Source organism: Rattus norvegicus, chromosome 1, assembly GCF_036323735.1.
Source record: "Rattus norvegicus strain BN/NHsdMcwi chromosome 1, GRCr8, whole genome shotgun sequence".
NCBI lineage: Eukaryota > Metazoa > Chordata > Mammalia > Rodentia > Muridae > Rattus > Rattus norvegicus.
In genome coordinates this window covers 65,013,586-65,038,531 of record NC_086019.1, presented here as the reverse complement: position 1 = coordinate 65,038,531, position 24,946 = coordinate 65,013,586, and the positions used below count along the sequence as shown (strand labels likewise).

The window sequence follows — 24,946 nt, the reverse complement described above, 5'->3', positions numbered from 1 at the left end:
AACAGCCATCCCTGCTCAGGCTGAGGTCCACTGGTACGTAATTTTACCAACAATTAGTCATGTTTGGAGGCTGATCTTAAAACACCAGCCTAGGGAAAAGCCCATCTCTCGTGTGTGTCTTTTCTCACAGTTAACTAAGCATGGTTGTTAAGTCTATGGGATTTAGAATTTGTGGTAGAAACAAACATCTGGGCACGTCTGTTGGTGAGTTGCTAGACTTGGTTAGCCAAAATGGAAGAACCACCCTGAATATAGGTGGAACCATTTTGTGGGCAAAAGCCCCAGGCTGAATGAAGACGAGAAAGTCACACCAGCATTTATTATTCTGCCCATAAATAGGATCAACTGCCTTGAGCCTCTGCCACCTTCCTCTTCCTGTCATCCTGTCATGATAGACTGTCCCCTCAACCTGTGGGCCAAAATAACTTTTTTCCTAATGTTGCTTTGGCCAGGGACTTTATTATACCAATAGTCAAACAAGTATCATGTATGTCCAAGATTTCCTCAAATCAGAGACACCCAAACGGTGGCTCACAGTGAATCATATCCCCAGTTCCAGGGAATCTAATGCCCTCTTCTGACCTCCACGGGCACCAGGCACACAGGCGGTGCACACGCAAACCCGGAACAGGTGGAACAAGACATTCATATACATAAAATGAAATTTTTAAAAAAGTCAATTTAAGCTCAATTATATAAAACTATATTTTATAATTTATTCTTCAAGTTTTGCCACAGTACTCTGAGAGAGGAGTCAAGATTGTGAACAAATATGTCCACCATTGACTTGCCCATACACTAATCTCTTGTGAAAAGTCCTGACCTGTCATCTCCATGAGCATCTTGAAGGATTAACTGTGTTCTGTGGAAAGAGACCTTGGGCCTGGCCTGGAGACCCTCGCAGCACTCCAGGAAGGTGAGGGCAGAGACGAAGGGCTACCTCCTCTGAGGTACAGAACTGTGAGCGAGCGTGCATTCACCTGGACAAACAGGTAGATCAAGAGGCAGCACAGCGCCCTCAACGGGCTCTCCACGGATTGCAGCTCTTCTCTTGAGGAGGAAAGGTTGAAGCAGGCTAGCAATGTGTCCAGGCGCCGGGCCTGGGCTGCTGGCTCTTGGCTCAGCCACAAAACTTCCAAGCTAGGCGTTCCCCCTTAAAAAAAAAAAAAGAAATCTATATAGCATGATCATAATATACTTATGGAAGTGTAGTGAAAAAATGATTCATCTCTTCCCTGTCTCATTTACTTGGGCACTCAAGGTTAACAGAACCAGCGGGCACACTTGAGCCCTGCGTCTAGGTTTCAAAGAAAACAGCCCTCCAGGGCCAGCACATACCCACTCAAGACCCGGCCTGATAACTAGTTGGTGGAGGAAGTGGGGTTTTCACCTGTGTTCATTCTATGCACCACACTGAGGAGTGATTTTCAGAAAAGACAACCTTCCACTCAAGGATCTGGTAAGAGGACGGTATGCCCTGGGGAGAGGCCGTCACCCACCTCCTGTTAGTCAGAGCTAACTCCTCTTAAATGGGTGGTTTCCAAACTTATGTACAAAAGACTCAGCTGTGGAGACCCTGGGATGCCTTTTCTGGGATGGATACAAACCTTCTGATGGGAGAGGTGTATGTGCCAGTGACTATGCATTCAGAGAACCTATAGCCTGAGATGTCTGGATCCCAAACCGCCAAGCAAAAATGCCTAGAAGGTGATTTCTAGTGTTCCATTTTGATATTATGCAGGTCCACTGGAACAATTACTAAAAATTTTAAAAAGTGCCCTTTCTTGTTAACTCGATGAAGACAAACTGTCCTGAATACGGGTGACAAACAGTGGCAACTCTACACAAACATGAAGGTGCCGGTCTGAGACCCGAGGCGGTGCCTCTCCAGACAGCTGCGACTCTGCTGGGCACTGATTGAAAGCCTGAGCCAAAAGTCCAGAGCAACGAGGGTGAGATATCTCACATGTTCACCCTGAAAACAAAGCACCGAAACAAATGGTGTCAGAAGCCCGGGACTCACAGGAAACTCCTTCTCACCTCTTCCCACCCCCGAAGCAGAAGGACGCAGTAAGTCACTTGCTGTCCCGCAAAGGCTAAAGTATTTCATTTGCCAAACACGTTTTTTGTTATTGATTTTGGGAAGAAGGCCATTTTCTCTGAGAGAAAGAAAATGTTTCATGCAACTGTCCTCTGAGACACTGGTGCTTGAGACATCCCACTTCAAGGTCGGGATGGGCGTCTGAGAGCCTGTTAGAAACTACTCCCGATGAGCCTAGGAACTAAGAACCGTTGTCTGCTTTAAATGGTTGAAAGGGAATCAAAAGAAAACCGCTATTTCCTAGTACAAGCAAAAATAAAATCCCAATGTTAGTTCGATGTTCGTCAAGTCTAACTGGAAACTTGCCCTGCTCCCTTGCGCACGCAGTATCTGTGATTCCACTTTGATGACCTAGGTTACAAGTAACATAAAGCCACAGGGCCCACAAAGCCCAACACACTTACTGTGAGACATTAGAAACAAAAGGCTTGCTAACAGCCTCTGATAGAAGGGAAATAATAAACTTCTACTCTCATAGTTTTTTCAAATATTAAAGTACTTAGAAGAGAGTTTTTAAATTATAAAAGTCAGAGGTTGCAATTCCTAAAAATCAAATAAACAAACCCCTACATCTTTCCGCCCAGACAAAGCATTTTAAAACACAGAGGTAGAATAGTCTGAGGACCGGTGTCTGTCTCACCGGAGCATCAAAGTAAAGAGAGATTCACTTCAGTGCTTGAGACAGTAAAGACCATTTCTTCATGAAAATGATACTTCTGGATACATTGGAGTTTAATATTAAAGAAACCTGAAGATTTGTGAAATATATATAGTATCAGAGATAGCGGAAGTGGTGAATGAGGGGCTCCCAGGCTGAGTGAACAGTGACCATTTTCACTCCCAGCCTCCATTTGCTCAGGGTCTCAACTCCAGGAGGTGCAAAGACTTAAAGCACCTAACAAAAGTACCCTGGGGATCCTCAGGGGTACAGTGCTGACCTAGAGAGTGCCCTGGGGATCCTCAGGGGTACAGTGCTGACCTAGAGAGTGCCCTGGGGATACTCAGGGGTACAGTGCTGACTTAGCATCTAGAGGGCCTAGATTGGGTCCTCAGCACTAAAATCTAAACAAGTCAACTCATTTTTTTGTCACAGAGGTTTCTGATCGCACTATCCTATGTCCTGATGTTTATAATCACTGGGATGTTTATACTGAGCAGGTCCATGAAAATGATGGCTGCCAGCTGCCTGGGAAGAGCAATGCAGCAAAAAGATTACCCATCAGCTTCTAATCTCAGCACTTGGGAAGTAGCAGAGCCAGGGGGGATCTCTGTGTGGTCAAGGCCAGCATGGATGGAAGAGAGAGTCCAAGGCAGCCAGGGCTACAGAGAGATCCTGTCTCAAAACAGAAAAAAAAAAAAGACCATGTAAGTAAACTGAAGTTGAGAATGCAAAGATTAAGGGCTGGTGTTCAGCTTTCTAGCAGACACATGCCTAACATGCAGAAGTACCTGGGTTAAAATCCCAGGTATGTAAAAGAAATACAAAGATTTTACCATAAAATTACTTCAGTTCAAATGGAGGAAAAAGTAAACTGAGGAAGGGGCTCTGAGGAGGTTTCAAGAAGAGAGGCAGGCACGTGTGGACTGGGCACTGTTTAGAGAATAGGCTTCTGGAATTGCAGGCAGACAGCAATGAGCACATGCTAAGACTCTGTCCCTTCCTTCCCTTATAACCAAATATCAAGTGCTGAGAGCCCACTGACAGCGGGATCGCCTGGTGCTCCCCTTGCTCAGAGTCCACTGACAGCGGGATCGCCTGGTGCTCCCCTTGCTGAGTCCACTGACAGCGGGATCGCCTGGTGTTCCCCTTGCTGAGAGCCCACTGACAGCGGGATCACCTGGTGCTCCCCTTGCTGAGTCCACTGACAGCGGGATCACCTGGTGCTCCCCTTGCTCAGAGTCCACTGACAGCGGGATCGCCTGGTGCTCCCCTTGCTGAGAGCCCACTGACAGCGGGATCACCTGGTGCTCCCCTTGCTCAGAGTCCACTGACAGCGGGATCGCCTGGTGCTCCCCTTGCTGAGTCCACTGACAGCGGGATCACCTGGTGCTCCCCTTGCTCAGAGTCCACTGACAGCGGGATCGCCTGGTGCTCCCCTTGCTGAGTCCACTGACAGCGGGATCGCCTGGTGCTCCCCTTGCTGAGAGCCCACTGACAGCGGGATCGCCTGGTGCTCCCCTTGCTGAGAGCCCACTGACAGCGGGATCGCCTGGTGCTCCCCTTGCTGAGAGCCCACTGACAGCGGGATCACCTGGTGCTCCCCTTGCTCAGAGTCCACTGACAGCGGGATCGCCTGGTGCTCCCCTTGCTGAGAGTCCACTGACAGCGGGATCGCCTGGTGCTCCCCTTGCTGAGAGTCCACTGACAGCGGGATCACCTGGTGCTCCCCTTGCTGAGTCCACTGACAGCGGGATCACCTGGTGCTCCCCTTGCTGTGAGTCCACTGACAGCGGGATCACCTGGTGCTCCCCTTGCTGAGTCCACTGACAGCGGGATCGCCTGGTGCTCCCCTTGCTGAGTCCACTGACAGCGGGATCACCTGGTGCTCCCCTTGCTGAGTCCACTGACAGCGGGATCACCTGGTGCTCCCCTTGCTGAGTCCACTGACAGTGGGATCACCTGGTGCTCCCCTTGCTGAGTCCACTGACAGCGGGATCGCCTGGTGCTCCCCTTGCTGAGAGTCCACTGACAGCGGGATCGCCTGGTGCTCCCCTTGCTGAGTCCACTGACAGCGGGATCGCCTGGTGCTCCCCTTGCTGAGAGTCCACTGACAGCGGGATCGCCTGGTGCTCCCCTTGCTGAGTCCACTGACAGCGGGATCGCCTGGTGCTCCCCTTGCTCAGAGTCCACTGACAGTGGGATCGCCTGGTGCTCCCCTTGCTCACACACATAAGTCTAATATTACAGAAGCTACATGACAGAGCAACTGAGAGGACTAAGGAGTTATTTTAGCTCACAGCTTCAGAGGAGTTCACAACATCACAACAGTGACCTGAGGGAATAGGAACACTGGACAGCAGCTACTCATGCTGCCACCCACAAGTTGTAGACATAGGTCATAACCCGAAGCAGGGAAGACCCACTGTTTCAGCCAGCCCGTACCTCCTAAAGCACTCACAGCCCTTACCACAGCACCACCATCCAAGGACCAACTGTTGAAACCATGAGCCTGTGGGGAATTTCAGATTTAAGTCAAAACAAACACAGACACACGTGATTTGTGGAGAATGTTCAGAAGCAATACAGACCATCCATGTGACATATGCTTCTGACGGTGGGTACCAAAGGCCCAACTGGGAACAAGACAGGCCCAGTGTGAGCATCCAGGGAGCTCATGCACGGCCCAGAGGAGCAGCGGACACTGTCCAAATGGTGGCACTAACAATAGTCTTAAGCAGAGAGTTTCCTGAAGGCGGGCATGAGCTAAGACTGAAGACAGAGGATTTAGCTGGGGTGAAGAGACTCTCAGGGACAGGAAACATCTCAGGTCTTTAGGATGGAACTACAGAAATGAAAAGGAGATGAGCACAAAGGGAGGCTGTACTTACGTCTGTGAAAGAGGACTGACTCTGGCTGAAGTGGGAACTGACTGAAACATCAAAAGGGAGACCGAGGCGGGAGGGGACAGACACAGCAACCCTAAGGGAAGCTGAGGTGGTATTCCCTGCACTAGAAAGCAGAGGCATCCATTGTAAAGTATGGATCTGCAGCGAGGCCTCCTCACAAGGACCAGTACAGTGCCCAGAATTGTAGGCAGAGAGCGTATGAGTGGGCAAGCCATCTCTTTGGTTCCTGGTTTTCAATGGCCGTCGTCACACTGGTGGCATGCCAGCAATGAATAAAAACAAGTATGGAACTGGTGGGCTCCATTCTCTCCTCCTAGACCTGGGTCTTTTTGCATGAGTAGCAACCACAAGACAACCTGGTAACCCAGAAAAACAGTTTCAACCCACCCTACTATACCCAACTGGAAAATCTCAGCCAGCGATTTGGTTTTTTTTTTTTTTTTTTTTTTTTTTTTTTTTGCGCTCAGACCAGGAGATTCTGATACATGCAAAGTCTGAATACCACCCAGCATCCTTTGACTGCTTCACCATTCATGGGCAATTAGAAAGTGACCTTGAGCAGCCTGGAAATGTGAGAGACTACAGAGAGCCATCAGAGAAAGACCACACACCAAGTCTCTCCTTTAAATTTATCTATTTATTCCTTTAAGGTATGTGTCTGTGCTTGTGTGTGTCTGTGCTTGTGTGTGTCTGTGCTTGTGTGTGTCTGTGCTTGTGTGTTTCTGTGCTTGTGTGTGTCTGTGCTTGTGTGTGTCTGTGCTTGTGTGTGTCTGTGCTTGTGTGTGTCTGTGCTTGTGTGTGTCTGTGCTTGTGTGACTGCATGCAAGAACCTATCAGCCTCTCTGGAACTGAAGTTACAGACTGTGGTGAGCTACCATGTAGGTGCTGGGAGCCAAAGCCAGTCTTCTGTGAGAGCAGTGCACTGCTCCTAACTGCTGGGCCATCTACCCAGTACCTCAAAACCAATTCCCCCACTTCTTCCTTTCCCTCCCTCTCCTTCTCTCTGTTCCCCTCTCCCTTCATCCCCCCTCTCTTTCTTTGGAAGGACAACTTTTATTGCATTTATGTTCAACAGGAAACTCAGCAGTGTACATCTAACCCAGTTTGGAGAGAAAGCTCTTTTCTGTCTTTTCCAGTTTGGTGCATCAAGGCACAGATCTTGGACCTAGGCTGTTGCCTCTGGGCAGATCTCATCACATCTGCCCCTGTGGTTAGTCCTGATAGCTTTCACCCGCTTAGCCAGGGCTACTTTGTCTTCTGGTTACCTTGTGTGAAGGCAATGACGGTGCATGCCTTCCTGTGGACCAGTGCTCCAGTCTGGCTTTCTCCTTGATGATCCAGTAGGGGATAACATCTTGCAACACAAAACAGGCAGAAGACTACTACCCCAATGAGATCTATATCATGGGTGGCCACCACCAGCTCAGACTTCCTGTTCTCCATGAAGGTAGTGACAGTGCTGACCCCTACTCAAAGGACAGGTGGTCCCTCAGTGGGGTTGTCCCTTAGTCAGCAGCTTTTCTCTCGGCATGAGACAACAATTCTGCTGCTGTTTTTCTTGCTGTCTTTGGCCTGCACTTGTGGGGGAGCTTGAGAAGCTGAGTCAGTGTTTGACAGGCCAGGGGTGGACTGTTAACCGCAGGAGGGGCTTGCAGCCATACAGTGCTTCGCTGTCGAGGCTAAATGGATTGGGGTGAGATCTCTTAGTTCTTAGGCCTTTTTCCAAACAGGATTCACCATGCTTTGGGCCTCCTGCTTCTCTACAACAGCAGGTGCAGGGGCCACATTCTTTTCCTTGGCACTCTTTCTTTCAGCAACTTGGTGGGGTGGGAGAAATGGCCTCAAATCCCTTAATGTCAGAGAACTTCATTTCCGAATGCAATCAATAACTTGTTAAGAAACACCAAATGCCCATGTACACTAAATGTAGGAGATAAAAGGTTTTTGTCTCCAGATATCAGAAAAGAATCCTCCAGAGTATGTGGCCCCTCTGGTGTATCTACACAAAGGCTTTGTTATAGGACTGTTCTCTTCTTCCATGGGTCTCCAGTATCACCTTCACCAGGGCAGGGTGGGATGTGATTTGAAGAATGCCTAGATAAATTCTTCGGAATTGTGGGACAAGCAACTAACTGGTTGCTGAGACTGCCCCAAAATAGAGGAGATTTTTAGTTAAATAATTGTACTTTACAAGAAGTATGTTTAACAAAACAAAAAGGTGATCAGCTCAAGAGAGCAGCTCGTAGAGCAGAGAAATGTACACACACACTCTTGTCCATGCATGTCAGGCACAACCACACATGTACTCTCTCACGCACGCACACACACACACACACACACACACACACACACACACTCCCACACATATGTACACACACACACACACAGACATGTAAACACACACTCCCACACATATGCACACACACACACGCAAACACACACTCCCACACATATGCACACACACACACACGTAAACACACACTCCCACACATATGCACACACACACACAAACACACACTCCCACACATATGTACACATACACACACACATGCAAACACACACTCCCACACATATGCAAACACACACTTTCATTCACATACACTTAGACTCATTCACACTGTGAAACACACACGCACACACACCCTCAGGCACTCATTCTCAGTTCACACATTCACATCCATGTTCTCATCTAGAGTCTGGGCTAAAACAAAGAACCAATGGAACCCCTAAATTTCATGCAGCTGGGGTATTTACGCCCAGAATTCAGAAGCCACAACATACACTCTGGTCTCCAGACCACAGTGAGAGAACATCAGCTTCAAAACCTAATTTCTAATGTGGTAAAGTCTATAAGGACAGTAGGTAGTACAGACCTTAGGAAGGATGGAGTTCCGAGGCCAAGGAATGGGAGGCCACTTCTGAAGACTGTAAGACATGTCTAGGGAGCTACAGTGGGGTTCCCCAAATAAGTTCACAGCAATGCCCAACTGGTGTTCACACAGTTATAAACACAAGTGCTTAGAAGTGAATCAGAGGAGATGGGCAAACATGAAGATGGGAAACCAGAGCCTCTATGTACTCCTCATAAGCAAATGAACAGAAACAAGCAAATTAAGTGTCAGAAACTGTTAGTTATCTTTAAGGGTTTTCTCCTTGTTTATTCCTAAGATGAAAAAATAGTCTAACTAGAATAAAGCAAAACAAATTAAGAAAAAAAACCCCAACAAATATGGAACTGTCTGTCTTATGTCCACAGAGGATAAGAATAAAAGCTCAGTTTAAAAAAGGCAATAAGCGAGTCTGAGCTGGGTACACTTCAACTGGCCGTTTCTCATAATAAAACATTCACAGCTCAGTGACTAGAGTGCATTAGAACACTGAACCCTATCTATGCACAGCTAAGCTGACTCCACGCTTGGTACCCTGTTTCTATCTAGTGTGCTGGAAACAGTCACAATGGATATAAAAGGTGTAGGTGCAACCCTTATCTTATAATCCACATTTGTGACATTTACTCGACAGCTTCCTTCTGTTCTCTTTTTTCCCCACCCCGCCCTGCCCCTTCTGTTTTTGTATGTGGTCTACACTCATTTGTTGAGGAATGCAGAGACAGATAACCTTCCATGTGGTTGCACATGTTTGGGACACAGAAATCTTTCCTGACCTACTCAGGACAGGAAGAACTGAAACAAGAAAGTGGGAACAAAGTGGGTTAAAAACAGAACCATTTTCATGAAATGAAAGGCTTAATCTTCCTTATTCTATGACAAGTCTTCTAAGACTAAGCCCGTGGGAAGTCAGATACCCTATGTAGCCAAAAAGCACTGTTTACTTACTAAGTGCTAGACAACACTAACAGTTGTTCAAGAGACAGCTAGCTATATCAGCATATTCAATCAGCTTCCCCAAGCTTCTGTAATAAAGACTTACTTACGATTAAAAAACAACACCAAGAAGAAATCACCTGCATTTCAGGTTGTCTAGTTCTGGAAACAGGCATCACTATTCCCATACTCAATCCTCAGGAAACGAAAACCATAAATGAGGTTGGGGAGAAGCTGGAGAGGAAGCTCATTGGGGGAGAAGCTAGAACAGCAGCTCATGGAGGAGCCCTGCAGTCTTTAAGCTGGAGTACAAAACTAAATCCTGTCCTGGGTTACCAAAAAGCCATCTTTCACGAGGTACTGCCGAGCGAATGGTGTGCACACACATGCAAGCATGTAAACACAAGGGACCCAGAGGGGAATATGACTGTCAGTGAGCTCTTTGAATACAGCAGACCCACGCCTTTGCCCACTTGGGTTGCTTTAACAAAATACCACACACTGGGCTGGTTATAGCAGCAAAACGGTTTCTCAGGGTTTAAGCAGGGAGCCTTAGAGCAAACTACTTGTGTCTAGAGACAGCCTGTGTCTCCTTGGAGGAAAGAACAAGACAATTTCCTGTGGTGTCTTTCTATAAAGGCACAAACCCACCCAATCACCCACTCATTTCTCAAAGGCCCCCTGCCTGTCTTGAACCATCACGTGCCTGGCTCTGCTTCCAGTGCATAAGTTTGGAGGACATATTTAGAACACAGTAGACAGGAGTCTGCTTCCTTTTCTGTTTCCTTGTTAGCCAATATTTAATTCCTTTTTCTTCCTTCCTTTTGTCTGTTCCCTCCTTTCTGAACCTCCTCTTGATTTTTCTTTTTCCTTTTTGAGACAATGTCTCACTATCCAGCCCGAGCTGGCCTTGAACTGGGACCCTTCCTCCTCTCTGGGTACCGAGCTCACAAGCACCGCCCATTGCAACCAACTCTCCTTCCTAATTCTTAAGGAATCTCTTTATTTTTTCCCTGAAGTCCTTTACCTCCCTGTTCTTTATTGAAAACACCTGATTTCTTTTTTATTTCTACTTGTTGAGAAAGCAAAAAGGAAAAGGCCTTTAAAGAACTATAGAAATGACCCCTCAAAGTATAGTCTTGGGAGAGGCCTTTACAAAAGAGAAAGAACAGAGAAGGTTCACTGAAAAGGGAAGCACCATGTGGCAGCCAGTGAATGCTACTTTTCAAGAAAAGAAAAACTGCCATCTGACATGGAGAGAAGATGCTCAAGGGTATGACAAAGCATCTTTAAGTCTTTACGACGACAGGTAAAGATAGCTGAGAGGATCTGTCTGTATCACAGATTCTCTCTGTGAGGAGAATGCCTTCAGAGGCATATCTCACATACCTACCTCCCCCAACTTGAGGCCCCCACCTCCCACGTGCCCAATAATACCATCAAATTATGACTCTACCAATGGCCTAAGCCATTGATTAGGCCAATGCCTTCATGGTGCAGTCACAGGAAGTCTCAGGGAGTCGTAGAGATGGCTTAGTAGGTAAAATGGCTACATGAGCAGGAGGGCATAAGCCTAATCCTCCAGAATCCATACACACAAATCCAGGGGCAACAGCATGCCCCTGCAATCCCAGAGCTGGGGACATGGACACTGGGCAGTCTCTATGGTTCACTGGTCAGCAAGTCTAGTCAAATCAGTGAATTCCAAGTTCATTGAGAGACTCTGTCTTTAAAAAAACAGAATCAAAGTGGACTTAAGAAGATCCTCAATGTTGACCTCTCTACCCCGATCCCTGCCAATGGCGTCTTTCAGGGAACAGGAATTAAAATGAACATCAGTCAACATGTGTGGTGGTTTAAATATGCTTGGCCCCTGGAAAGTGGTACCGTCAGGTGGCCTTGTTGGAGGAAGTGTGTCACTGTGAAGGCAGGCTTTGAGGTCTCCTATGCTCAAGCTCTGCCCAGGACGGCAGAGGGCCTCTTGGCTGCCGGCAGAGGCAGTCTCCGTCTGGCTGCCTTTGATCAAGATGTAGAACTCTTGGTTTATCCAGCATCATGTCTCCCTGGATGCTGCCATGCTTCCTGCTATGATGATATTGGACTTAACCTCTGAAAGTATAAGCCAGCCCCAATTCAATGTTCTCTTTTATAAAGAGTTGCTTTGGTCATGATTTCTCTTTACAGCAATGAAGCCCTAAGACAACATGTAATTCTGCAAACAGAAAATCATAAGATGTATTCTTTCTGAGCTGACATCCCAAGATGGATAGCTTAAGGCTCTACATACCTTGAACGGTCATCTGCAGAGGCCTGACTAGGTCTGGGTGCTTCAGGGAGTTACCAGGGTACACAAACCACTCCTTGACCACTGGACCAGTGCTGGCTCCGTCTGTGTAAAGACAATGGGTCAGTAGGTATAAGAGGAGCACAAAGTCCTTGCACATCACTGGCCTCAGGACTTTTCCTCTCACCCCGGGGATAAACATGATCATGTCGACAACAGCTACTGCATTTCCCAAGTCACACTGCTTTGTGCAAAGGGGGAAATAATGAAAACAGAAAACCCCAAGCCAGCTGAAATTTTATAATAATTACACACCAAACACACAGAACTTTCGTTTTTAAAAGTCTGATGTGAGTTTTGTAAGTGACTTCAAGACCAGAAGGAATAGGCTGGAGAGATGGGTTGGTGGTTAAAAGGTCTTGTTCTTCCAGAGGACCTGGGTTCAATTCCCAGCACTCACATGGACACTCTCAGACACCTAAAGCTCCACTTTCAGGGGATCTGACACTCTCTTCTGACCTCCACAGCACTGGGTACACACATGGTGCAAAGATATACACACGAGCAAAACACTCATATATAAAATTTAAAAACTGTTTTAAAGATCAGAGAGGACTATCATAATCCGGCAGCAGTTCTTACTAAATGTTTTCACAACAGTGGCAAAGGAGGGAGGGAAGCAAATTGGGAAGACAGGGTAGGCAGGATGTGCTCACACGGCCCTGGGAATAGACAGTCACATCATGGATCCACCCTTCCTGACATCTACACTGAATAAACTGACCAAGGCTGTCTGTACCTAATGGAGTAAACTCAGTGCAGGGATGGACCGTCTTCAGTGACACCGTCCCACCTCTCTCCCTGCAGTGCATTTACGCTTTGAAAAACCTTTCCTATTTACCCTGTGCTTGTTTTTTCCTAGGGCTATTTAAATATGCAAGTCTGTTTGTATTTCTGGTTTCTTGCCTAAAACTTGGTGTGAGGAAACACTTGTACACATCTCCAAGTGTGTACAGCCTCCAAGAGGCTGTTTGGCCTCTTTATAAAGGTGGGGAGGAGAGACACTGATTTCAACTACCTGGGAAGGGGCTGGCATTGGGCAGGAGCAAAGAGCAAAGTTGATTCTAAACCATCATTGCTGAGATGCTCCAATCTGCTAACAATCCTCCTGGTTTGCTTGTTTGGAGGACCACGACTTCCCCTTGTTTGCTTGTTGTGACAGGGTCTCTCTCTGTGGTGCTGGCTGTCCTGGAGCTCGCTACACAGACTGGGTTGGCCTCAAACTCACAGAGAGAGTAACGATTTATGGCATTCATCTTTAACGGTGTTCTTCAGCAGATTTTATAGACAAAACCTGCCGTTTGCTTGTCCTAAGAGAATGCACTCTCCTTCATTTCTCAGAATCCAACTCCACACAGACTCATTGCTCAAACAGACCAGCTGACCTCACCTTTCCAGTCCTCCAGTAAGAGTGAGTAGACCCGCTGCCGGACTGGGCGGTAGATGAAGGCTTGGCTTGGGAGGGCTTGGTCCAGCTCGTCCTCCAGGGTGTTACTACACTCTATCTCTCCACTGCTCAAAATGTTGTACACTAGGTAGCTTTCTGAGTGGACATGATGCATCCTGGCAACCTGTTCAAGGATTCAAACGCAACAGATTTCTCCTTGAAAATAAACGAACTTTGGAGTTTTAGAAAGAAATAGTCAACACTACTTATCAGTTTAAAATACTCAAACAGGGAACTGTAGTTCAAATCCATGATGTCAAGTGACATTTATGCTTTGGTTTTGGAGTAACAAGTTCAAAACTTCACTTGTTTTGCCCTTCTCCTGCAATCTAGCAATCTTATACTTACCTGTGCAGAACCTTATTTTACTCTGTCTGCTCCAGGGCTCAAGACTCCTAATAAACTTATACTCACCACCGTCCTTAAATTAGGGCTCTCACAAAAGGGCTAACTGAGCTTCCAGCCCCACGGCTTCCTGACCTCCCACTTCATGGCCCTCTTGGGCTCACCTCAATCATGATCTCTACAAACCTCTCCCTCCTTCCAACTGGAGCTGACCACCCTTTGCTCATGGGGCTCAACTGTTACTTGTATGGCGCAGACTGGAGTTAGAAATTATATTCACTTCTTCAATTTTTCTCCCTCTCTCCCTTTTTTTATGTTCCACCGCACCTGGCTTCAATTATTAGCAAAAGCCATTGCCCAGCACATGTATCTGTCCTCTTTGTGTCACACAGCATGCCAGAAGATATAATTTAAATTTTCTCACTAAAGAGGTACTTTAGATCAAAAGGTCTATAATGATCTTCATGTAGGTTTTTTTTTTTCTTGAAGAGAACGAATCTCTTTATTGTGGGAACAAAGGTTATGCTCTGTCTACAGTACTACTCAGAATTTTAAATCTAACCTGTCTACCAAAAGGCATTTAAAATGTCATGTTAGGACGACTTATACAACCAAATCTTTGGATCTAATTTATATGCACCTATGTAGACCTAATTATACAGATTCAGTATTGAGATCTGAGTCTTAATCACTGGATCACTGTGAGGTTTAAATGAACTGATACACAGAAAGTACTTAAAATGTCTGACTCCTTACACTATCAATGAACAGCAATGATTGACTCAATACTAGTCAGTTACCTGTTCTTACTAGACACATGACAAAACGCCTGCTTAGCTGCTAGTATTTCTTTAAACCAAGGTGGACCTACCACCAGGTTTTGCTTTTGAGATGATGATAGAATTACAATGTTTCTCCCTTCTGTCTCTCAAAACCTTCACATACAGCCCTCCACACTCTTTCAAGTATAAGATTTCTTCTTTCATTAACTGCTACTGTGGGCACATATGTATTTGCATATACATATTCCTAAATATCACCTGTTGAGTCCATACTTACATGTATATTTTCAGTGAGACCATTTGGCACTGGGTAACCAATTGGTGTGTCTTTTCCTTGAAAATGAGAAGCCAGCCTATGTGGTAGTGGTGCACACTTTTAATCTCTGCAGCATTCTGGAGGCAGAGGCAGGCAGATGTCTGTGAGTTCAAGGTTAGCCTGGTCTATAGAGCAAGTTCCAGGACAGTTAGGGCTACATAGAGGGAGCCTGTCTCCAAAAAAAAAAAAAAAAAGAAAATGAGAAATACTAATGCAGTCTCCAATATAGATGTTCACAGATTTCATGGTGGTTTATTTTTTAATAGCAAAATTACTTCTAATTTTTTAAAAAATAACTTATTTATTTCATGTGCACAGGTGGGAGGGTGTCAGACTCTCCCTCCCCAGAGCTGGAGTTACAGAGGGCTGTGAGCTGCCATGGGTAGTGGGAAGTGAACCCAGGTCCTCTGGAAGAGCAGCCAGTGCTCCTAACCACTAAACCATCTCTCCAACTCCACTTCTAGTTTTTAACTCACTTTCACTTTTGACTTTTTTGTTGTTTGATTGTTTTTAATTTTTTTTTTCTTTTTTGAGACAGGGTCTCTCTACTTAGCCTGGCTGTCTTGGAATTCACTGTGTAGACAAGTGGCTGGTCTCAAAGTCACAGAGATCCTAGGATTAAAATAATGGGCTACCATCCCCAGGCCACTTCTTACTCTTTATTTTGTATTTTAGTTTGTAGTTTTATGGATTTGCCTAGAAAATCATAATGAGCCATATAATTGTACTCTTCCAATAAAATAGAATTTTGGCAATTACATATACTTTAAGATATAACACTCCCTTCTGAAGGCTGAGTATTGGCAGTTAAGTTGTGCACTTGGGCTTCTTAACTCAGTTGTATTAACAGCACCCAGTGCTTGTTTCCACCCTGCCCTCTGGCTGCAGCTTAGTCATTATCAGGGCCGATACGAATGCAGTGCTCCATCTGATTTCTCGCCTGACAGAGAAGCGTGTGGTTCTGTATAATAGGCTGTGGCCATGCCTGCACTGCTCCACGGGAAACCTTTCCACAGGAAACCTTTCCACTGGAAGTTATATCTGCTCATATAGGGCTAAATCACGCAAAATGGAAGTCTAGCTGCCGTTAGACAGGTTTGCAAGACTTAACTAGGGTGAGCGTGGGGGCAAAGGCAAACAGTTAAGTTCATCAGTCAATCCAGCGCACAGCTCTTGCTCATGTCTGTGAGGTCCTGACCTCTTCTCCTCTGCTGCCCTTTGCAGACCCCAGCAAGCAGTCTAGCTGCACCTTTGCAGTCGCAGCTGTCCATAATCACCGAAATCTCCCAACAGCTAAACCCAGACACCTGTGCTGTAGCAGCTCTCCACAATCACTAGAATAGTCACCTCCCAATCGCCAAACCCAGATGCATTTTGGCCCAAGCCCTATTTAAATTTTTTTTTAATTTTTTATACTTTGATATTTATAGTTTCCATGTTTTGACTTCCTATGTCCCTACCACCCATGCCCACCCTAATGGCCCACCAAGATAGCCAGGGACATCTGTGTGAGCATGGGTTTAAAGCTAGCCATTGAAGTTTGTTTGGTGGGCTCCACAGTGGCCATCCCTATTCCTTGACCTATATAGTACCTACGCTCTCTAATACTTTCGCTCCATAGTAGCTATGCTCTGTAGCACCTACGCTCTAGAGTATCTATGTTCTAAATAGTACTTACACTCAATAGCACCTATGCTCTATAGTATTTACTCTCTATAATACCTGCACTCTATAGTAACTATGCTCTATACTATTATACTCTATAGTACCTATACTCTATAGTACCTATGCTCTGTAGCACCTATGCTCTATAGTACCTATGCTCACTAATACCTTTGCTCTGTCTACACTCTATAGTATCTATGCTCTGTAGCACCTACGCTCTATAGTACCTATGCTCTAAATAGTACTTACACTCAATAGCACCTATGCTCTACAGTACTTACTCTCTATAATACCTGCACTCTATAGTAACTATGCTCTATACTATTTATGCTCTATAGTACCAATGCTCTATAGTACTTATGCTCTACAGTTCTTACTCTCTACAGTACTTATGCTCTATAATTCTTACTCTCTACAGTACTTATGCTCTATAATTCTTACTCTCTATAGTACCAATGCTCTATAGTACCTATGCTCTATAGTTCTTACTCTCTATAGTGCCTATGCTCTATAGTCCTTACTCTCTACAGTACTTATGCTCTATAATTCTTACTCTCTATAGTACCAATGCTCTATAGTACCTATGCTCTATAGTTCTTACTCTCTATAGTGCCTATGCTCTATAGTTCTTACTCTCTACAGTACTTATGTTCTATAATTCTTACTCTCTATAGTACCTATGCTCTATAGTCCTTACTCTCTATAGTACCTAAGCTGTTATCACTTTTCTCCTCTTATAACTGCTTTCTCTTCATTCTCCTTGTTGTTCCTTTGCTGAATATTTAAGATTCTATCCTACAAATTTTAAGACACATAAAAAGAGAATGGCTTCTAATTGTCTCCTTCCTCCTGGGAATAAAACTTCAGGCTTACATAGTGTGCACACGTCAAAGGTGCCGCATTCCACTCCTGTGTGGTAGAACTCAATCACTTCCTGAAAATGGCCCTTCTCCTCCCTTAGCTGCTGCAGCTACTGACTCGGGGGTTCCAGGAGGAATTCTACAACCAAATGCAAACCTATTTACTGTTAATTTCACTTCTAAGCCAGTTGTAGTGACACACACCTGCAAGTCTAATACTTGGGAGGCTTAGGCAGAAAGATCGAGAATTCTGAAGCGGCTGATACCCAAAATTCTTTTCCATATTTTTCTTTGAATTGAAAAACATAAATTCAAATCTTGACATCAGCTCTTTTGTTATTTTCTTGGTGCCAGGGGCTGAATCTAGGGCCTTGCTAAGTATACGTTCTATGGCTGAGCTACACCCATCTGATATCAGAACTTTGATCATGCTATTGGATCATGGAAATGCCACAATCTGTTGCTCTCCTATGTGCCCCTCCCAGGCCCTCGGCATTTCCGACTAACACATAATGCATAGCAGAACTGCTGCTAACCCTCTACTGGCAAGGGCTCTTTCACCTATCTTTAAAAACTATTTAGTTTGAAAATGAGTGTGGGGACCCCCCCACACCAAAGAGCACCATGCAGCGCTCCTCTGACTACCGTTTCCTAATTCTAGCTTGTTTATCCAAGTTTGTCTTTTACTTAGGTTTCTGCAGAAGTGAGTTTAAATCAGTTCTTTTCAGTATAACTGTAGTAAAACCGTATAGATCTGTTCTTTGCAGTATAACCAGTGTGTAAAAACCATCATTCAATCCCATCACATTCTATTTAAAAGCGTGCAGTACTGCTTCACTAGGTACAGGAATCAAGTACTAAATTCTTTCATAACAAGTGAGGTTCCCTGTGTGGTCTCTCCTACGCTGTCAGGACCACCCTTACTGCAGGAACTGAGAGCGCTACCCAAACTGTGGCATTAGTAGGAGGCAGGAGGTCCCTCACAAGCAGACTTTGAGTCAGAGAACGGGTGGGAAGGGGGACAGATGAAGACAGAAGTCAGCTGGGTGGCTGCAGTTGGCAAGGCTAAGCCAACATCACCTCCCTCTGGGACAGCCCAGGCTAAGCCTGTGTCAGGTATCACACAAATGGCACACAGGAGACCAGGAGGAGGCAGCTTCATGGGATCCCGTTTACTTCTGTGCTCTTGGAACTCCTGATCAATTTCATCTCTATGTAGCCAGGTCAGATCCAAAGGCTGGGTGAGAATCCTGGCCTTAGTAATGGGTATCAGGAGCCTTGGACACCTCTGCCCTCACGTCAGAAGGGAGCTGAGAGCTTCTACCTCCATAGCGGTGGCCCAATGGCATAACGTGAGCGCTGCCTTCAATAAGACTCCTTAGATACAAGGATCTGAGGACAATCTTTGCAGGATCTGTACTTGAAGTAGCATTATCACATCTAATCTGCGTAATAAAACTGAAGGTTAAGCAAAGTCAAACTCACCTTCTTCCTGTCCTAACGATCACCAACCCTTCCCACCAGGCCACACATACTTCACTACTACCCAGACTGCCAGCACTGCCCTGCAGGTCTCTTCTACCCTTCTCTTCCACGAAGCACTAGCAAAGCTTCCCAAGTGCAAACAATCAGTTTGCTTTCTTAAATTCTTAGTATTCGTCCACCTATGAGTCGCTTAAGGAGTGTGAGAATCTACATTTTACTGTAATTGCTATTAGTTTACTTGTCACAATCCATTAACAGAAAAGAGGTCAATGGCTTTTTAAAAAGGAGAGACTGATGTGCTTGTAGCAGGGACAGAAATTACTAAGGAGCTAACTTACAGCTGGGGGAGAAAGGCATTTAGCCCACAAATATTTAAGGAGGAGCGGCTATAAAAAGACAGTATGGAGGTGTAAGACATTTGGCATTGGGAAAACTCAGGGCCGGTCTATAAGAGAGCTGCTGATCACATAAACAGATTCCAACTGAAGCCCACAGACGGCTGGGTAAGACACACTTTTAACAGAGGCTGTAACAGAAGAGACTGGTAAGCATTAACCAGGAGAAAGTTCGTGGCAGTTGCCCACGAGACGGGAAAGCATGAACAATATGGTGAGGACCACATAACCAAAGGAAACGGAAGAAAATCAGTGGGACACGAGGCTAGAGACAGGCAGAGGCTGGATACTGTTATTTCTTGGCTACATGTTTTTGTTACAAGATAGTAAGGATTACAAGAAAAATACAAGATAAAGGACTTGATTTCTCCACACAGCATAGCAAATGAACTAAAAAGGGTACATGTTTACTCAGGAGAAGTTCTTGACAATTAAGACAGTGATTTCCACAAGAGATAGCTGAAACCAGGGAAAAAGAACGCTGGAAGAAATGGATACTGCACAAGTTGAAAACCCATTTAATATAAGTAACAAGAAGTACAAAGACTGGTTATGGAAAGTGAGAAAGCCAGGTGGGTGGCACAGGACTTTAATCCTAGCACTAGGGAGGCAGAGGCAGGCAGATGTCTGTGAGTACCAAGTCAGCCTGGTAGTGAGTTCTAGGACAGCTAGGGATACACACTGAGATGGGATTCCTATATCTGTATTCTGAATGGTGGTGACAGCATCGTAATACTAACACATTTGTGGGTAAATCATGCTTGGCTCAGAGTTTGCAAGCTTTGGTCATTTCTGTGGATCTCCACCTTATCTATATGACCAAGATAACAGGACTGGGGATTTGGCCCAAGGGTTTTAAGCATAGGCTTAGTGCGAGTGAAGCCATGGCAGAGATAGGCATGACTAGAAAAGTATCTATTTTACAGGGCTGTTCTAAGTAAGAGTTGACAGAGAAAAGCTAAAGCCTGTGTCTCTTGTGGAACTGCACTTTGACTTAATGTTAACTTAGTCGGCAAAAGCTCTTAGCATTTACATTTAGACTGTGGCTACACCCTATCCTTTCCAGCTTTCCTTCTCCTTGAGCCCTAGGCTCCTGCCTGGATAGTTTACCAGTATGCCTCACATTGACACTAATCTGAATCACTACATCTGCAGGGTTCCTATAACACCCCCCCCCCCGCGTTTGAATTATTCAAAGCAAATGTGTCCTCCAGAGGGCCTGACTCCATGGGGAAACCTTCTCTTTAACTCACAACAGTCTGTCCTTAGAATCCTACAGCTCTTTCCCATCCCGTTCATGAGACAGTATCAAATGTATTTATGACATGGTTTCATATATCTTCCTAACTAGACTCAAGAGGTTTCTCGTCTGGATCCTCCTACGGTCCTCCCTGCAGGTAACAAGTGCTCCCGATCAAACCCGTTAGTAGGTATACTTTCAATCATGACATTGTAGATGAGGTGGGGGAGGCACATCCACTTGCCTTTAAGATTTCAGACTCTGAAACCATGGTTGCTTGCTTTATTTCCGGTTCCATATCCATGGCATCTTCTTGTTTAACTTCAGGGTATGTACACGTGAGTGCTTCTAGATTGCACTTGGGGTCTATTTCTGAAGGTGACTTTTGCTTGCTCTCTGGGTTTGTATACAGGGGAACCTCTGGCTTGGATTCAGGATCAGTGCACATGGGAACCTCTGGCTTGGATTCGCGATCCATGCACACGGAAGCTTCCTGGTTGGGTTCAGGGTCCATACACATGGGAACTTCTTGCATGGACTCGGGATTAGTGCACACAGGAACTTCTTGCTTGAATTCAGGATCTATGCACATGGGGACTTCTTGCTTGGATCCGGGGTTTAAACTCGCCATTTGCTTGTCTGTTATTATGCTTTTGGGTTTTTGAACTAACCATGGAGATTTCTGCCCTGGCAAAAGGTACGATGTTACTCCTTTATAAAAGAGAGCTTTGTTTGGCCCCAAGGGTAGCATCTCTTCGATCTTCTTCTCACCTTGATACAAATGAAGAACTTTGGAGATATAGTCGGAGACGGCTAGGATAATATTTCCTTTTTTGCCTGCATTCTCTTTCACAGAAGCATAGGATGACAAGCACTTGTACCGAAAGCTTTCGAACATGCCCTCTGGAGTGATGTCATTGCCAAGTAGACAGGCCAGCAGAGGGAGGTCTGACACACGGAGGCCCAGGCTCTCACAGAGCTTCTCTCGACACAGCAGGATGGTTTGGAGACTCTCCAGACAGAGGTCACCAATTGACAAGTAGGGGCAAGTGTCATAAATTAAGTAGTCAGTGTCTTCCCCAAGGATCCCAAGGCAGTTGTGCTGCAGGCCATAAGAAGCCACCTCGTAGTCTGCCTCCTGCAATGAGCAGAAAGTCTCCTGGCCCAACGACTTCAGGGCGAACCGCGTGAATATGGCCAGACCGGAGGGGATGAAGAACATGTTCCTGCCTGGCTGCTCTCTTTTTGACTTGATATAGTGGAAGATCCTGGATATCTCCCTGTTGTTTTTAAGTCTTCGCTTTACCCACTCGTCTCGCTTGCCCGGCTCCACCGTGCCGTCAAAGAAAAAGATCAGCTTGATGCCAGCAGATGTGAAGGCCGCGAGGAAGTCTCTCAAAGCCGAATAGTATTCTCTCCACTGGCCGCCGCACACCCAGGACTCTGCTGTGTACCAGTATCGGAGACAGCACATGGCGTCCACCACAATGGTGGGCGTACTTCCAGGGTACTTGGCTCGGTGACTCTCTGCCAGCTCGTGGAGATTGACTGTTGTACATATATGTGGGCAGGTACTTCCCACAAACCCCTGCAAACCTCTTACACCCATAATTGGATTTTATGAATCTGCAAAAATAAAATGAATCCACGATTAGCGACTGTGGCATTATTTCTAGACACTCACCAACGCAAACACGGACAATATTTAATGTTCTAAAAAAAAAGCGTTTGTCACCAAGCTCCATGACACACTGCCTAGGGGTGTTTTCAGTGGAAGTACCGACGACGTTTTATGAAGCATACACTAATTTCTATAGTGGGACTTTCACAAAGACATTATACATTATATATCTTTTAAAATTCCACTTACTAGTCAAGGCATTCCTCAGTTAAATACAAAGAGGCAAAGTCTTTTTATTTTATTTATTTCTCTGGGGGAGAAAGGGGGTGGGAGGTGGTATCCATACATGTGTGGTACATGTGTGGTATGCGTACATGCCATGGTACATGTGTGGTATGTATACATGCCATGGCACATGTGTGATAAGTATACATGCCATGGTACACGTGTGATAAGTATACATGCCATGGCACATGTGTGATAAGTATACATGCCATGGCACATGTGTGGTATGCATACATGCCATGGTGCATGTGTGGAGGCCCGAGGACCATTCATGTACCCTCTCCTCTATCATGTGGGTCCCAGGAGTTGAACTCAAGCCATCAGGCTTGGCAGCAGCCATTTTTACCCACTAAGCCATCTCATCAGCCTGAGTGAGGTTTTTAAATGGGTAATTATCTCCCACCTAGGACTTAAGTAGAAGTTAATTTAAAAATCCAAAATATAGATTGAAACATGGGTAACCTTCAAAGTACTAATTTTTTGTTTGACAGAGTTTCACCATGTAACATAGACCAGGCTAGCCTTGAACTTATAGAGATCCACCTGTGTCTCTCTGGTGAGTGGTGGGACTAAAGGAGTGTTCCATCACATCCGACTTGAATTATTTTTGATAACTAAAAGTCGACACAGACACACACACACACACACACACACACACACACACACACCCTGATGGAAAAAAAAAAGCAGACTGACTTGATGCACATAAAATTATAGTTCACTGATAATAAATTTGTAGTGATGAAAGTGGACTAGTGATTGTCACAAATAAGTAATAATAACAACAACAACAACAACAACAACAATAAAGTTACTGCATTGTAGAAAGAGGCTGACATGATCTCCCTTCAGATGGGAGGTTTATTAAAGTTCTAGCTGGGATGGCAGCCGTAAGCAGCCATACGATGGGGCAATGGACTGGGAGAGTGAGCCTTCAGGTCCAAGCAAGAGGTTCATTATAGGAAGAGCATGACGGGGTGACTAGACCAAAGAACCAGCGTGTTCAGTTCCCAGAGTATTAAGAGAACTATAGCATGAAACCATAGGTGGCATGATAGGGTCTTAAGGGAAGACAGAATTCTTTCTGATTACAAGAAACAAAGGGAGTTTCTGACTGCAATTTTATGGCTCTGTGTGTGTGTGTGTGTGTGTGTGTGTGTGTGTGCATGTGTGTGTGTTAATTCCATACCATGTGACCTAGCCTACTCGCCAGGAGTCATAGGCATGAAGGTACTGAATAAAAGTATAAAATTATTATTCTTCAAGGTTTTCTTAGATTTGGTGTGAGGGGTGAGCTCCTTTCTATGAGACACAGGCATGCAGTGGTCTAATGGTGGTGCTCTGATGGAGGCAGACAGGAAAAAAAGCATGTGCTAGGACACACGTTGGAAGTGACAGGTATGAGTATGCCGATAGATATATTTTAATGCAAATGTTAAATCGAACAACCTAGGTAAATGTTTCAAGCGCACTCAATAAAGGTATTAAAAAGAGACTTATTAAAAATGTACTATACTAAATAGTTGCAACATTTGAGATAGTGACTCTATGGAAAACTGAAATATAGATTTCAAACAAAATAGTTTAAGAGTCAGTATGCAGAATGTGGGAAAGTATTGCCGAATTCTTGCCTTAGTAAGATGTAGTTACCTAAGTCCTTGTATAGAAATAAAAGACATTCCTCAGGCAGACAATGTCCAGCAATAGTAAAAATAATTCCAACAGAAACCATGCATCTTAATGGTCTATTTTTCCTATGGTTTTTAAAAAACATGGCATCAACCCACTAAATTCTTGATAAAATATTAACAACAAATCCTCAATTTATAAAAAGCAACACAAAATAATGCCTCTTGAAGACCTAGGGCAGAGAGATTATCTTGCCTTTACTGTGTATGCACCAGCCAGGCATGCACATGTGCAGACACGCAGACACACACGCAAACACACACACACTAACCTGTGAAACAAACTTTCTGATGGGTAGCAAAAGCTTTAAGCACCATCATACCAATGAAGAAGCTGTAAAAACTCTAGGCTTAATTAAAAAGGCACCCTCACAGGACTACCATTTTAAGAATTTACTGGTTACTACCTACTGGTAGAATTTGAGGCTGTCATTAGCAACTTAGACATCAAAAGTTGGGTGAAGTTGGGGATTTGGCTCAATGGTAGAGTGCTTGCCTAGGAAGCGCAAGGTCCTGGGTTCGATCCCCAGCCCCGGAAAAAAAAAAAAAAAAAGAAAAAAAAAGTTGGGTGAAAACAAATTATACATTTTGTGTTAAAATGTAAAGAAGCCTTGCTTTTATTGTTATTATTATTATTATTATTATTAAATGATAGATTACGATGTCAGGATCTATCATCAAATTGTAATGACAGTAATTGGGTTACTGCAGTGACATAATTACTGGTGACATGATTCAACTCAGGGAATCAATCATTTGGACTTCAGGAAGCTGACACTTTCTGCAGCTGTACCTTTTACAGTGTAGTGCGGGACTCATGTATGCAGGCAAACATTCTGCCACTGAATTACATCTCTGCCCCCTGACAGTTTATATTCATTTCTGGGACACGATGGGTCTTGCCTTGATATTAGACAGTATAGAGAAGGCAGACTTCGTACAGGGATTGTGTGAAGACAAAGGCTAGTCAGAACAGACAGA

The 24,946-nt window shown here is 45.0% G+C and overlaps 1 protein-coding gene across 10 annotated transcripts in view; it reads right to left on the bottom strand.

Moving 5' to 3' along the window:
- Fam120b (family with sequence similarity 120 member B) overlaps positions 1 to 24,946 on the bottom strand; it is a 65,057-nt gene that overhangs the window by 19,629 nt on the left and 20,482 nt on the right. For 7 of the 10 annotated variants that reach the window (XM_039110798.2, XM_039110806.2, XM_039110803.2 and 4 more), the window contains exons 2-5: positions 20,616 to 21,997; positions 13,227 to 13,407; positions 11,780 to 11,881; positions 981 to 1,153 (exon numbers count right to left, since the gene is read on the bottom strand). In XM_039110798.2, the coding sequence (XP_038966726.1) occupies positions 981 to 1,153; positions 11,780 to 11,881; positions 13,227 to 13,407; positions 20,616 to 21,980 (1,821 nt within the window). In that variant the 5' untranslated portion in view covers positions 21,981 to 21,997. Of the gene's footprint in view, positions 1 to 980; positions 1,154 to 1,607; positions 1,976 to 11,779; positions 11,882 to 13,226; positions 13,408 to 14,687; positions 14,896 to 20,615; positions 21,998 to 24,946 lie in introns of those variants that run through there. The other 3 variants (XR_005504540.2, XM_039110817.2, XM_063288585.1) reach the window with 3 other exon arrangements.